The 13,870-nt window shown below is 36.0% G+C and overlaps 2 protein-coding genes across 2 annotated transcripts in view; one reads left to right on the forward strand and one right to left on the reverse strand.

Annotated features, from left to right (window-relative positions):
• Positions 1 to 228: 228 nt before the first annotated feature.
• LOC123246289 (histone H3-like centromeric protein CSE4) overlaps positions 229 to 13,870 on the forward strand; it is a 22,634-nt gene continuing 8,992 nt past the window's right edge. The window contains exon 1 of the mRNA XM_044675207.1: positions 229 to 636. Coding sequence (XP_044531142.1) covers positions 232 to 636 — 405 coding nt within the window. The 5' untranslated portion in view covers positions 229 to 231. The remainder of the gene's footprint in view (positions 637 to 13,870) is intronic.
• On the reverse strand, positions 13,269 to 13,868 carry LOC123243893 (PRELI domain containing protein 3B-like). Its single transcript, XM_044672036.1, has one exon. It carries the CDS (start codon positions 13,866 to 13,868, stop codon positions 13,347 to 13,349), a length of 522 nt encoding a protein of 173 aa, XP_044527971.1. The 3' UTR covers positions 13,269 to 13,346.

Consider the following 13,870-nt stretch of genomic DNA (forward strand, 5'->3'; position numbering starts at 1 on the left):
AAAGATAAACAAAAGAACCAAGACAAAAACTCTGGGTATTTTACTTAAATTGATTGCTTAAAGGGTCAACTAAGGAAGGGGATGAAAAATTGACGAATCCTATCACAGCGCGGGATTTCAAAAGTTCCCTAATCCAATCATGTAGCAGCTTATTAGGTCTGGGTCTATAAATAGAGGGTGGCAAAACTACATTCTTAGACTCAACTACATTTTCTCTCCTTCTGCTAAGTCATGGCTCGTACTAAGCAAACCGCTCGAAAATCTACTGGAGGAAAAGCTCCTCGAAAGCAGCTCGCTACTAAAGCAGCTCGGAAAAGCGCTCCCGCCACCGGCGGCGTGAAGAAGCCTCACCGCTACCGGCCTGGCACTGTGGCTCTGCGAGAGATTCGCCGATATCAGAAGTCCACCGAGCTCCTTGTTCGGAAGCTTCCCTTCCAGCGTCTGGTCCGTGAAATCGCACAAGACTTTAAGACAGATCTTCGCTTCCAGAGCTCGGCGGTGATGGCCTTGCAGGAAGCGAGTGAAGCCTATCTCGTGGGACTGTTTGAGGACACTAATCTGTGCGCCATCCACGCCAAGAGAGTCACCATCATGCCCAAGGACATCCAGCTGGCTCGCCGCATCCGCGGGGAGAGGGCTTAAAACTACTGAAGGAACTATCAACATTTCCAAAGGCTCTTCTTAGAGCCACCAACAGTTTCATTAAGAGCAGCTGTTGCATTCCTAGTTCATAGTAATTTGAGTGACTTTATAAACAGATGGTCAAATAGCTAGTGAGTCGAGGGTTGTGTGTTAAGTTTGGAGAGCTTTTGGGGAGCGGTTGGCTTTTTTGTTGTTTTGTAGATGGCTAAACTTCATAAGATTCTTAGACCTCATTTTACTTTACTCTTAACTAATACAGCATGGTTTCAGGCTCTCCTCAATTACAAAGTGTTTCTTTGAGGAAAATTTGGTAGTGCAGTGGATAAAGTACCAAGCCTAAAAGTATAGAAAACCTATGTCAATTTGGGCAAGTGACAACCTCTAACTCGGTTTCCTCAACTGTAAAGTGGGATTGATGTAAGGATTGAGATTTATCACAATCCCTAACATAACAAGATTTTAAATAAAACATGAGTTGATTAAAAGGAATATCCAGCTCTACATTATTAAATTCAAGAAATGTGTAAAGGCATATTAGTTATAAAGGAGACAGATAAAGAGACCACAGTTCCTATCCTTAGCAGTTGTCAATTCCATATTGAGTTGAGACATGCAAAATTGTAATTTAGTGCAGATGTCATTAGAGCAAAGAAATACAAAGTATATTGTGAGAAATTAAGGAGAAGGCTCCCTTCCAACCATGACAACAAGGTTTTAGGAAGAGATATTCCCAGAATAAGACAGATAAAGCATAGATTAGGTCTAATTCTATACATGCAAATAGAAGGGAGGAAACCTGGAATGAAGATAGCAAACATTTAGTAAGTGTCTACTCTGCATATTGTATACTGTTGTAAGATTTAATTTAAACCCCAGTTTTCCCCTATAAGAATACCCAGTGAGCAGATAAAAAGACAAAAGTGAAAGTCCCTGTCCTCAAGGAGTTTTGAATGCCAAGATAATTAATTTATACTATTAATTTGCATTTATTTTCTCTATGCTTATAAAAGTATGAGAGGTAGCATGGCATACTAAATACAAAGAGGACCAGCCTTGAAGATCAAAAGTCAGGCAAGATCATATTCTCTCTAATACATCCAGACTTTGTGATTCTGGACCAGAAATAATCTCACTGTACTCTAGGCAATTCTCTAAGCCTATAATGGAAGAGAAGTTCTAGTCCTATATTGTTTTCCTATTCTGGGAATGAAATAAAAATCACAGCTCTAGTCCATATCTCTATGGATATGTAAGATGTCCCTTCTGATAGAATAGTCCCATCTCTGAGGACAGGGACTGTTTAATTTTTTTTCCTTTTCATTTTTATGTAGTTCATAATAGATACTTAAATAAATATCTGTTGATTGATTAATACTTGAATGGAATCATAAGATGTTGGGAGTTGAAGAATTCTAGATACCTCATCATTTGATCTGCTTGTTTTAAATATGAGGAAATGTGGTTGATGGAGGTTTATGAACAGAGGAATGATGTAATCAGATTGGTACCTTAGGAACATTACAAAGGCTTTAAATCTGGTGTTCTCAAAGTGTCATCTGAGGAGCCTTAGAGATCCTAGAAATCCTTTCAAGGAGTCTGTGAAGTCAAAACTTTGCATAATAACTCTGATATTTTAATTTCCAACATGGAATATGTGTGTGTGTGTGTGTGTGTGTTATATAAAACCCACCTAAACACAAGCTTTTTGGGGAAATCCCTGATTTTAAAAACTATAAAAAGGTCCTAAAAAATAAGAGTTTGAAAACCACAAAATATGCCATCCTCAGCCCTTCATTTTCTCTCATCACAAATATACTTATCATTTCCACATTTATAACATCTCTTTTGTGTCTCATTCTCTACATTCACAGAACCACACCGTTACTTCTGAAAGCCCTCATCATTTCTTGCCTCACTACAATGATCTTCTAATACATCTTGCAATTTCAGATTTCTCTTCACTCCAATCCCTACTCTATTGAGCTTTCAGGATGATTTTTCTAGTTTAAATCTGACAATGTCTTCTCACTGGTTGCTTGATGAGTCCTAAAATCTACCTATTACATCTAATTGTTCTAGCTAGTGCTTCTAGCACTACATTGATTTTAATTTTTTTTTTAAACCCTTGTACTTCGGTGTATTGTCTCATAGGTGGAAGATTGGTAAGGGTGGGCAATGGGGGTCAAGTGACTTGCCCAGGGTCACACAGCTGGGAAGTGGCTGAGGCCGGTTTGAACCTAGGACCTCCTGTCTCTAGGTCTGACTCTCACTCCACTGAGCTACCCAGCTGCCCTCTAGCACTACATTGAATAGTAATGTTAATGGATAGCTTTGCTCTACCTTTGATCTCATTGGAAAGCCTTTAGTTTACAAGATTTCATTTTATCTGAAATGGGATAACTCCATTACAGATAATGCTGACTGTGGATTTTAGAAACTATTTACCATATTAGGAAACTATTGCAAAAAAATAAGTGGTTTATTGATTGATTTGTTGAATCATGACCTATCCATAGTCTGTTATGATCTATCCCTAGTTTATTTCCAATCAGTATTACTCAATTTAGTGTGATTGCATAAGTGATTGTTCAATATATTCATATTCATATGTAGTCAATCAAATTTGATTATATAGATATTGCTCCATATTATACAAATATCAGGTTAAAGAGATTCTTTCTTGTATTAGACTTTTTAGGCCTATATCCTGAGTCATGAGTGTACTTCCTTAACCACAAAAATGTCTTATCTAAAGGACTTCCACCCATATGGCCTGATGAGTAAATGTCAACAAGAGGAAGGGGAACATCCAGACCTCCACCTTTTGGCAATTTCCACTCACCCATCTTATGCCCCCTTAGCAACAGGTGTACATCCTGCTAGTTTTGTGAGCAAAGATGACCCTTATCTTGACCCTTTTGTACCCACTCATGGAAAAGCTCCAAGTTATTTTAGGAGTCTTCAACCTTTCGTCATTTCTCTTAACTGCCCAATTTTCAGGGTGGGATTTTACCCACTGGTAGGGCTTGGTTTGAGATCTACCTGACCATTACCCCAGGATCACCAATGTGATGGTGGGACCACTAATGAGAATTTTGTGGTGCACTATATGGACTATCTTGGACCTGAGGGTTATAAAATCTGTTCTGGGGAATAAGAAGTTATCTTAGAACATGAGGAAGATCTAAAGTCCCATTCATTAAACGGGGCTGAGTCCCTTTAATAAATGTTTATTGGCTCAGAATTCTGCCTCAGGGATTTTTATTGCACATTGGATAGATTTTTTTCCAAGATCACCAATACATTCTTGTAATATGCATTGCATCTTTTCAAAAGTCTTTCCAGTAATGTATTGCTCTAATTTTATATTTTTGTTGTTCTTATTATTAACATGGTCAATTATTTCCATAATCTTCCTAATATTAAACTACTTCTTAATTCCTAATATAATTCCAGCATTATAATAGCATATAATTTTCATGATATGTTGCTGTAGTCTCTTTACTAATGCTGTACTTTACATTTTTTACTTTAATATTCATTAGAGATATTGGTCTATCGTTTTCTTTCTCTTTTTTGACTGATTTAGGTATCAAGACCATTTTTATATCAAAGAAGGCATTATATCAAAGAAGCAATCTTTATCAATTTTAAAAAACAATTTATATAATATTGGAATCAATTCTTCTTTGTAATTAATTGTAAATGTTTCATAGAATTCAGTCTTGAGGCATTTTCTTTGGTATATCATATCTAACTAAGTTCTTTTAAGGACTGTCACTTCTTTTTTGTTTTAATTTGCTTAGACTTACCTAGATCTGAGTAAACTTTTACAGTTTTACAATCTATATATAACTCATTTAACATTACCTTTAGGTATTTTAGATGCTATGCCATTTAGCAAATATATGTTTAGTATTGATATTAATTCATTGTCTATGATACATTTCAGCAAAATGTAGTTTCCCTATTTATATCTTTTGATTATCTATTTTTGATGTTGCTTTATCTAAGATCATGATTGCTCTCTTTGCCTTATTTTAACTCTATGAATCTGTTTCAAGTGTGTTTCTTATAAACAATATTAATAAAATCTATGACATTGGATTCTGCTTTCCAATTTTCCGTTTATGGGTGATTTCATTATAATTTATATTCCCCTTTTTGATTGTTAATTGTATAGTTCCTTTCCTCCTATCATCTTATACTTTTCCACTTGTTATTGTTCTGTCTTCATAAAAAAGATTATGGGAAGGACCAATACACTAAATTTGATGCAATTTCCTTCAGTTCTGCCTCTTTTCTCTTTCTATAACTTAGAGCTCATTAACATTCTTTTATTCTTTTTATTTTTCTTTTAAGACTCTCTTTTAAATTTATCTCTTTAGGGGCAGCCAGATGGCTCAGTGGCTTGAGAGCCAGGCCTATAGATGGCAGGTCCTGGGTTCAAATTTGATATTGGACACTTCCTAGCTAGATGACTCTGGGCAAGTCACTTAACTCCCATTGCTTAGCCATTATGTATTGGCTCCAAGAGTGGTACCACTCTTCTGCCTTGGAGCCAATACACAGACAGTATTGTCTCCAAGATGGAAAGTAAGGATTTAAAAAATAAAAAATTTACCTCATTAGTTATAATTTGTTTTGCTTAAAACTAATCTCTTCCTAAATTGACCCTCCCTCTTATTCTCTCCTTCTTCTTTCTCTCCTAAGTTGAGTGAAATACCCAATTATGCATATGTATATATTCTTCCTTCATTTAACCATTTCAGATGCAAATAAAATTCAGGTGTTGATGACTCCCTCAACCTCTTCTCCTTACCTATATGGATGTGTACTTATGCACCTTAATTATAAAATCGTTTTCCCCATACTACATTTCCCTACTCCCCATTCACACCTGGTATATTTTCCCCCCTCCTTTTAAATTCTTTATGAGATCATTGAAACATAACAGAACCACTCCCAGGCTCTCTGCCTCATTAGGCTCCTTTTATGACTCCTGTTGATGATAGGGTTCAGAGGGGACACATGCATTATCATCTCCACATATTTAAATGTAAACAAATTTTCTTTAGTCCCTTATGGTTGCTTGATCATGTTCATTTTTTTAATATTTCTCTTGACTCCTGTTTTTTTTTTCAAAGTTTTCACACCACTCTGGTCTTTCTTTTTAATTAGGAAGGCTTGCAAATTCTCTATTTTGTTAAAAATCCATTCCTTCCTTTCTTCCGTCTTCCCCCCATAGTCCCCCACTTAATCCTCGGTTTTTCTCAGTAAGTTATTCTTTGTTGTAAGCCTATGTTTTGCCTTCTGAATTATCATAGTGGTAGCTGTTAAATTACATGTGGACCTGATTGTAGCTCATTTCCAATCCAACTTTTTATTTGCAGTGTATTTTCTTTGGGCTGAAAATTTTGGATCTGAGCTATAATATTCCAAGGAATTTTCATTATGCAGTTTCTTCTAGGAGGTAACTGGTGGGTTCTACTTCTATTACTTTTTGCTTCTAAGAGATCTGTGCAGTTTTCTTTTATGATTTCTTAAAATGTGATATTTAGACCTTTTTGTTTGGAGGAGAGTGGGTCATGGTTCTCAAGATTCTTGAATTCTCTCTCCCAAATCTGTTTTCTAGGTGAAATGTTTTTATCATTAGATATATTACTTTTTTTCCTTTTGATTTCATTTTAAAATGTCTAAGTGTCCTATGGATTATTAACTTCTATCTTATCAACCTAATTTTCAGGGAATGTTTTTACTGGACAACTTTTTATTCATCCAAGCTATTGTCTTTCCAAATCTTTCTTCCATTACTCTCATTTTTTTCCCCATTTTTTCCTCTCCCACTGTCATTTAGTTCTTAAAATCATTTTCATCTCTTTTTGAAACTTGTTTCATCTCTTTGAGGAACTCTGGTTGAACTTGTAGTTTATTTGCATTTTTATTTTGTTTTTCCATTGAGGTTTTGTGTATACACATGTTTGAGAGTATTCTCTTCTTATGGTACTATGTCCTGAACTTTCCTGTCACCAAAATAGCTCTATGTAGTTTTTGTTTGGTTGGTTTTGTTTGTTGTTGGGTTTTTAGCTCTCTGTTCCCACCTACTTCTTGACTTTGGATTTTATGTTAGGACTGTGTTCTGTGCGCTTCTGGAGGGGAACATCTGAAATGAGATATTTATCCTGTTGGGTCCATTTTGCTGTTCTTTTTGAGGTTTTTGAGAATTGTTGAGGATTTTTTTTCATTGCATTACTTCTCTTTATTCAGTTACTGAGATACAATTCCATAATTCAGTTTCCTAAGAACTGATACAATGACTAAAAATTATTATATCCCCAAATACATTTGAATCACTGTATTCTTTAGAGCCAATTTGATCATTAACATACTCTATGATCCTTTAAACTTAATTTAACAAGGATTTCTAGATATAGATACTAGAATAATTATTGTTAGGAGAAATGTAATGAAGTATTTAAAGAATCAAAATATCTGAGTATATGTTCCATAGGAAAAATCTAGAACTGATCAGGTGACAAATAGGGCAATTAGGATGAAAATGCTGGAGAAAAAGTCTAGTTGACAGCTTAAGATGCTAAGTGTATGAACTTATCAATGTCACTAAGTAATAGTGGATTCTTGGCCTGAGAATATAAAAGTGATAGGGATGGTAGGCTAATTAAGAAGACTAATATAACTAAATCTTTATAGTATAATGGAAAGTGTTTTGTTTTGTATGGAAATATGAGGTTGTGTAATAATGGTGTTAGTATATATGTTAGTTAAAAAGTTAGTTAGTAATGTGATGGATAGTATGGTGGTAGAATTAAATAGATAATTAATTACTTTTATTGGAGTTGCACCAAAGTTTTTGGTTCATAAGGCCTATGGATAACTACTATTTTAAAAGTGAGAAAGCCATACTGTTAGGCATGGATTCAGGAGTTAGCAGTCTTTGTTGTTTTGTTATCGTTATTGATTCTTTCTCAGCATATAAGAAAGTTTAAAATTTCTATGTTTAGATTCACAATCTAATGTTTTAGTTTAAACATTGACCCTAAGTTACAAAATCCTCCATCAGGGTACTTATGGAGAACAAAAAGGAATCTTTGATTTTTATATACTTTTCAGAAGGTGATTAGTCTTTGATAAAAATTGGATGTGAATATTCATAGGCAGTAATTTTTAATGTATAAAAACCTATTTTTGAAAGTTCTGTGTACACGGTAACTTTTATAGTTGTGAGATTATAATTGTGAGAATTCTTGAGTTTCAGAGCCAGCTCAGGCTCCAGACCTGCAGACTTTCAATGCTGGCCTCCTGATGTGATTTGGGGCAAAGTCTTATCATTGCCCTCCTGGTTTGAACTTTTCAAGTTCTTGACCTGGGTTTGGGTCTGCATAGCACTCCTTTTGGTTTGCCTCTGGTTGGAAGTTCCAATAGGTTACTGCTGGATTCAATTGCTCTCAGCCAGCTGGAAAGCTCTGTTGTTTAGAATGGCAGAACTGTAATCAGGCATCTCTACCCTGCTGATTACTCTGAAGAGTAAAACATTTCAGACTCCATTTCAGGATCAGCCACTGTTTGTTTTAGCACTCATTCTTCCTTCTGTACATATCGTAGGGTCTGTGACTGTCCCTTACCCTGGAACTTTGGATTTGGGATCTGGAATTACCCAGTCACCTCACTGCTAGTATCTTCTCCTTTGCCTTCCATACCTTCTGTGTATATCTCTTAATGTACCGAGTCATTTTATTTGTTGTATCCTCTATTCGAATGTTAAGTCAGTGCTTACAGAGTATATAGTGCAGTACATTGTAAGCATTTAAGAAATACTTGTGGAAGACCAATTACCAATCAAGAAAATTAAGCATAAACTGCAGGGGGAATAATACTTCACAGGACAACAAAAGAATGGCAACAAGTAGCAGTAGCATCACCCTACCCCTACCCCATCATCTACTGCAATCTACTGAGGAAAATGTGAGCAAAATAATGAATTAGACTATGAAGATAGCCAGAAGAACCATGGAGAACATCAATGAGGAACAATTACAAAACCTTCAGCAAGAGATGCATACTGGAGAGCCAAACTAGAGAAAACACTTGCTGAAAGCCTACTCAGCACATGACTATAAATGTTAAGGATAGAAAGATCTCTAGGGAAGGGTTGCTCATAGCTGGGTATCATTTTCTGTAAACTGTATTTGCTTTCCGTAAATAAACATGTTCATTTTTTTAAAGTTGTTTGTTTGCAAAGGGAGCTTGTGAAAGCACACTGAGCAGCATCAAATAGAAAATTTTTCAGATTAGGTAAGATACAAAATCAAAACCAAAGTATGTATCAACCCTGATGAATGATTACTAGAGATTCCAATAGAAAAGCAGTGATCCAATATGATCTATTTTCTAGTAAGTAAGAATAAAGAAGTTTCCTAGGACTTTCAGAGAGAAGGAGGAAAGGATGGCTTTGCTAACATAATGCCATTTCTCCCAAGTAAATTAGCGGAGCTAATGGGGAGTCCATGCCTTAACAGCTGTAGATAGTCACATATAAAAGGTCCACCATGCTCATAGGCCCATTGTAAAATGGGATTCTTAATTTATTTAACTTGATGTACTAGCCCCTATCAAGTATCCTTGATGAAACAAGTGGGTGACTCATTTTCAGAGTTTATAATGTGGATTTTCAGATTGAATTATCTGTCCTCTAAAGTCTCTTCCAACTCTGAATTTCACTAATTCTATAACTAATGTGCATTGTGTAAGAATTAAAATTTAGTTATTATATCTATATATTAAAAATATGTGGCCGCCAGGAATCAACAATTCAGGTTGATTCCGTAATTAAATCAGACCCAAGTCAGCATCGGGTTGAGGAGTTTATTTACAATCAGGAAGGTAAAGTAGGGATAAAGAGAAGAGGGAGGTTAGAAGTCTAAATAAATGAAGCTGTAAGCCACAAGGCCCAACAGCCAGATAGGCAGAGTTTAGAATTGGCCCAGCTAGGCCAAGGAAGCCAGCCTAACTTACCCACGTGACAATACAGAGTGTAAGCTGTCTGTGGTCTCAGGAGATGCTTCTTCCTCCAGTTCCAGAAGGCAACTGCCCCCACAGGAAGTTCACTCACTTACTTAAAGAGATAGTGTCTTTCATCACTTCCTGTGGTCCACCTCTAATTCAAATGGACAAATGGCAGTTTCTACATTGATTTGGACTGCCCAAAGGGCAGTCCCTTATTCTTGATTTGTTACTTATTGTCACGTGTGGGTAACTCGTCTCCCCTCCCCACTAAGGGAGGTGGGAGTGACATCATTAGCACGCCTGGGTTGAGTAGATTTTTGACTATTAATGGGATCTGGCTAATTCTATTTACACAATTGACACACATACATATATAGGTGATAGATATTGTTAGCCCCCAAAAAATGCATCTTATCCAAAACAAGTTCCAGATGAGATTCTTTATTGTTTTCTAGTTATTATGATGGCATAGTTCTGACCACTGAGATAAACCATTTGGTATTGCCTACCATATTGGTGAAAAACTAGATTCTGGAAGAGGCATTATGATTATCAATATTATATACACGAAACAAAAATGTACCATATGTATAGTTAGGAGTTCAGCTCACTTGGGAGGAATGGTTTTCTCTAGTAACTATAAGAAAACAGGGCTTCTCACAAAGTGTTTCATGCTTCAGTGTTTTAAGTATTACCTGATTCCCTTGGCTTTGGAGTCAGGCTAGCCTAGCACTGAGCCCAACCTGTTTGAGTTCAGATGGCACCCTGTTGTAGGTTTGACTTTAACCCTAGCACCTTCTTAGTTCAGGCTTAATGTTGGGACTTATTGAAGCACTCACGAGTCAATGAACAAAGTATGTTTAATTTGTTCTCTCACAGCAAGATTACATAGCAAAAATATAGTGGTACTTAGTTTCCCTGAATTAGGCTCCTCCTCCATCTTCATCTGGAAATATATCTGGTCTGTAGGATATCAAGGTATGACAAGGGTGGAGTGGGGGATACTAAATCAGGGAAATTACATCAGGAAAATACTGGTTCATACATACGGGTGAACCATGGGTCTTTACAAGTGGGAGGCTCATCTTGGATCTAAGGAGATGACTCTCATCAACTCCAAAAGCTTAATACCTTTTTGTAAGCCCCACACATGTTTAGGGGTCCAATGAGTCTATTTGCTTTCTTTTTAAACTAAGCATGCTTGTCCTACTATCATGAGAATTAAGGACTCTATTTGGGATATTCTATGTACAGACATCTTTGTAGAGATTTGTCTAAACAGCTCTCTTTAATGGCAAAGAAGGTGCTATGGGGAAAATGTAGGTTGTCTTATGTCCTAGAGCCTTGGTGGTGAACCTATGGCACACATGCCAAATATGGCACGCAGAGACCTCTCTTTGGGCACCGGCAGGCCCCTGGATTGGCTGGCTGGGAGCCTCACCCCATCCCCCAAACACACTGGAGCCTTCTCACAGAGCTTGGCCCTTCCCCCCCCAGCCCAGGCCCAAAACAGGGGTGGGTGGGTCACTGCACACAGTCAGAGAGCAGGGCATGGCACACAATGTGGGATGGGCACAGTCATATAGGGGGCATGGCATGGGGTCCCTAAAAAGTTCCAAAAGGTTTGCCATCACTGTACTAGAGGAACTTTTTTTTTCTTTTGACCTTTATTTGTATCTTTCAGACTTTGTTTTAAAGATGTTTTATAGACACATTAATCTGATAATCAATAAAAAATGGGAAATTATAATGAAAGGGTTTTTGGGATGACAGCAAATATTGTTCTTTAAGGTTAAATTTGAGATCCTAAATTGAACTAATTAATTCTACTTCTGTATCCCAGAGAAAGAGCACATTTTTAGCCACTACTGAACTACAGAACATAAAATGATAATTTGAAAACAGACCAGAAACATAGAAAAACTTGTTTAGAAATATTTTATCATTAGAGCATTCATTACACTTTTTTCTGAACAAGTCCAACATACAGAAACTATACACAGCCAACTTTTATCAAGTATTAACATTTACTATATTTTGTTTAGCAGAAGTGCCATTTTAGTTGTAAAAACAATCTCCTGTTACAAAAAATAATCATAAACCTTAATGGATCTGAGTTGCTTTTACAAATGTACTAACAAAGTCTCAAGCTAAACAATATTTTAAATAGAAAAAATACTCATTTTTAAATAGTTTGGTAAACTTATGTTTCTGTGGCTTATGTATATACACAGTAGTTTTTCTAATGGAAACCTTTAGAGTGTAGGAAATCTTTACAGAAGTTCCAATTTAGGTTAAACACAGTTAAAGGCAAGCTCTAACTGTCTTTTAGAATACTTCATATGCAACCAGTATTACAGAAATAATTACAAGAACCAGAAAATACTATTTAGCAGTTAATAATTATCTGCCTTGAAATATTAAACAAAATACAGCATTTTCTGGAATAGTTTTCTGTATTCCAGTTGGCCCTCTTGTGCCAAAAGGAAGGACTTCCCACAAATAAAAGCTTCAGTGCAATCTTCCCTTAGTGGTTTAGCTGTGGCCAAGTTCCTTCTTTTGGCAGTGGCACCATAGGATTATAAAGAGAGCTAAAGGACCTAGGATTTATATTTTAAATCAGACTAGAAATTAAATCAAATGATCCATGGATCTGCACGTAAAAAAGACTTGCTTATGGTCAATTACTACAATAAAAAGATGCCATTTGCTATTTTTCAGTCAAATAATTTGACATATCATGCTGTACCAATTATTGATGCATGATTCAGTCATTTTTGCACAAGTTAATTAAGCATTATATGAAATGCTTAAAGGATGCAAATAGCTGTTGTAGCTTAAATTTTATGATGCTCCTAAATTCAGGTAATAACTTTTATTTTTCATTTTGGTTCCTTTTCAAATATCAAAGTGAACATCACATGTCCAGAATTCAGTATTCTAAATCACATACATGTCCTCAAGTGCAAAATCAAGATAGATCATGACTGTATTAAATCACAACATTTTGGTAAATCAATACTCTGTAAAATAATGCAATCAAATTTACATTGGGAGTCATATCACTTTACTTATAGTGTTCACTACAAAAATATCAATTAAGTACCAGTTCAGAATGCTACAGTTTTTCAAAGCTAGTTACTTTTGTACAGATAAAAGGCCTGCATTTGGATTTCAAGTTAGCTAGTTACTTCTGTATAGATAAAAGGCCTGCATTTGGATTTCAAGTAATATACTCTCCCTCTTTCCAAAGGAAATTATTAGAACATGAAAACTGCTTGGGCAGTCATGCTTAAAAAGGTACCTCTGCTTCTTTTTGGAGTTGGTCCAAAACCGGATAGTCTCATGAATTAAATGCTGTAAAATTCAATCTTATGGAGATATTCAACATGCCAGTTTCTGGTCAAAGTATCCATTTGAAATATCCTTAAATCTTCAAGAAAATTGGAAACTTGATATTGCATGATATTTTTGGGTTATGTTAATTCCAGTTGATCCCATGTGTTTGGAAGCCTTGCACCTTTCCCTCTTTCCATCAAAAGTTGCAGCCTTCCTCCAAGCTAATTGAATACCTATCTAAAATACAGATATGTCTCTTAAATAACAAATATGAATAAATATGTTACCAGCTTGGAGAGACCCTGGTGGACCTATTAATGTTTCATATAAATAGCCAATTATCATTTCTCTACAAATGCTGCCGCTGCCATCGGTGTCCTCATGCTTCCTCTTGCTGAAGCCGTCAACTCTTCAATCTCAGCATTTAATTTGTTAATTACCCACTCCATTGCTTCACGGCCTTTATTAGCATTAGATGATATTGTACTTTCCATCAGCCCTTCTAGATAACTACTAAGGCTTACTCCTTTCACAGTAATAATGGCTTCTTGAGTCAAAATGGTCTTTCCTGGTTCTTGAGGATGTGGTTTATATATAAGTCTCTCGTCTACTGAAACCAAATTTGTAAATGAAATATTAGTGGATTTAAGCACCATTGTTTTCTCTACAGGATCAACTACAGAATGTTCCTGAACATATGTTTTAGTTCTTGCTGCACTGATAAGCGATTTTATGATTGAAGGCATTCCCCACTCTGTGCTAAGAAGTCTATGGCTATGCAATTTTCCAGTGGGATCTATATGTCTGGCTAATACATCAGCTCCAACTACACTTGGATTCATAGGATTTGGATATTTCTGCATAG

Source organism: Gracilinanus agilis, chromosome 4, assembly GCF_016433145.1.
Source record: "Gracilinanus agilis isolate LMUSP501 chromosome 4, AgileGrace, whole genome shotgun sequence".
Classification (NCBI taxonomy): Eukaryota; Metazoa; Chordata; class Mammalia; order Didelphimorphia; family Didelphidae; genus Gracilinanus; species Gracilinanus agilis.

Coding starts and splice junctions, on each gene's coding strand:
- LOC123243893 (XM_044672036.1), bottom strand. CDS start 13,868: ATGCAGAAATATCCAAATCCTATGAATCCAAGTGTAGTTGGAGCTGAT.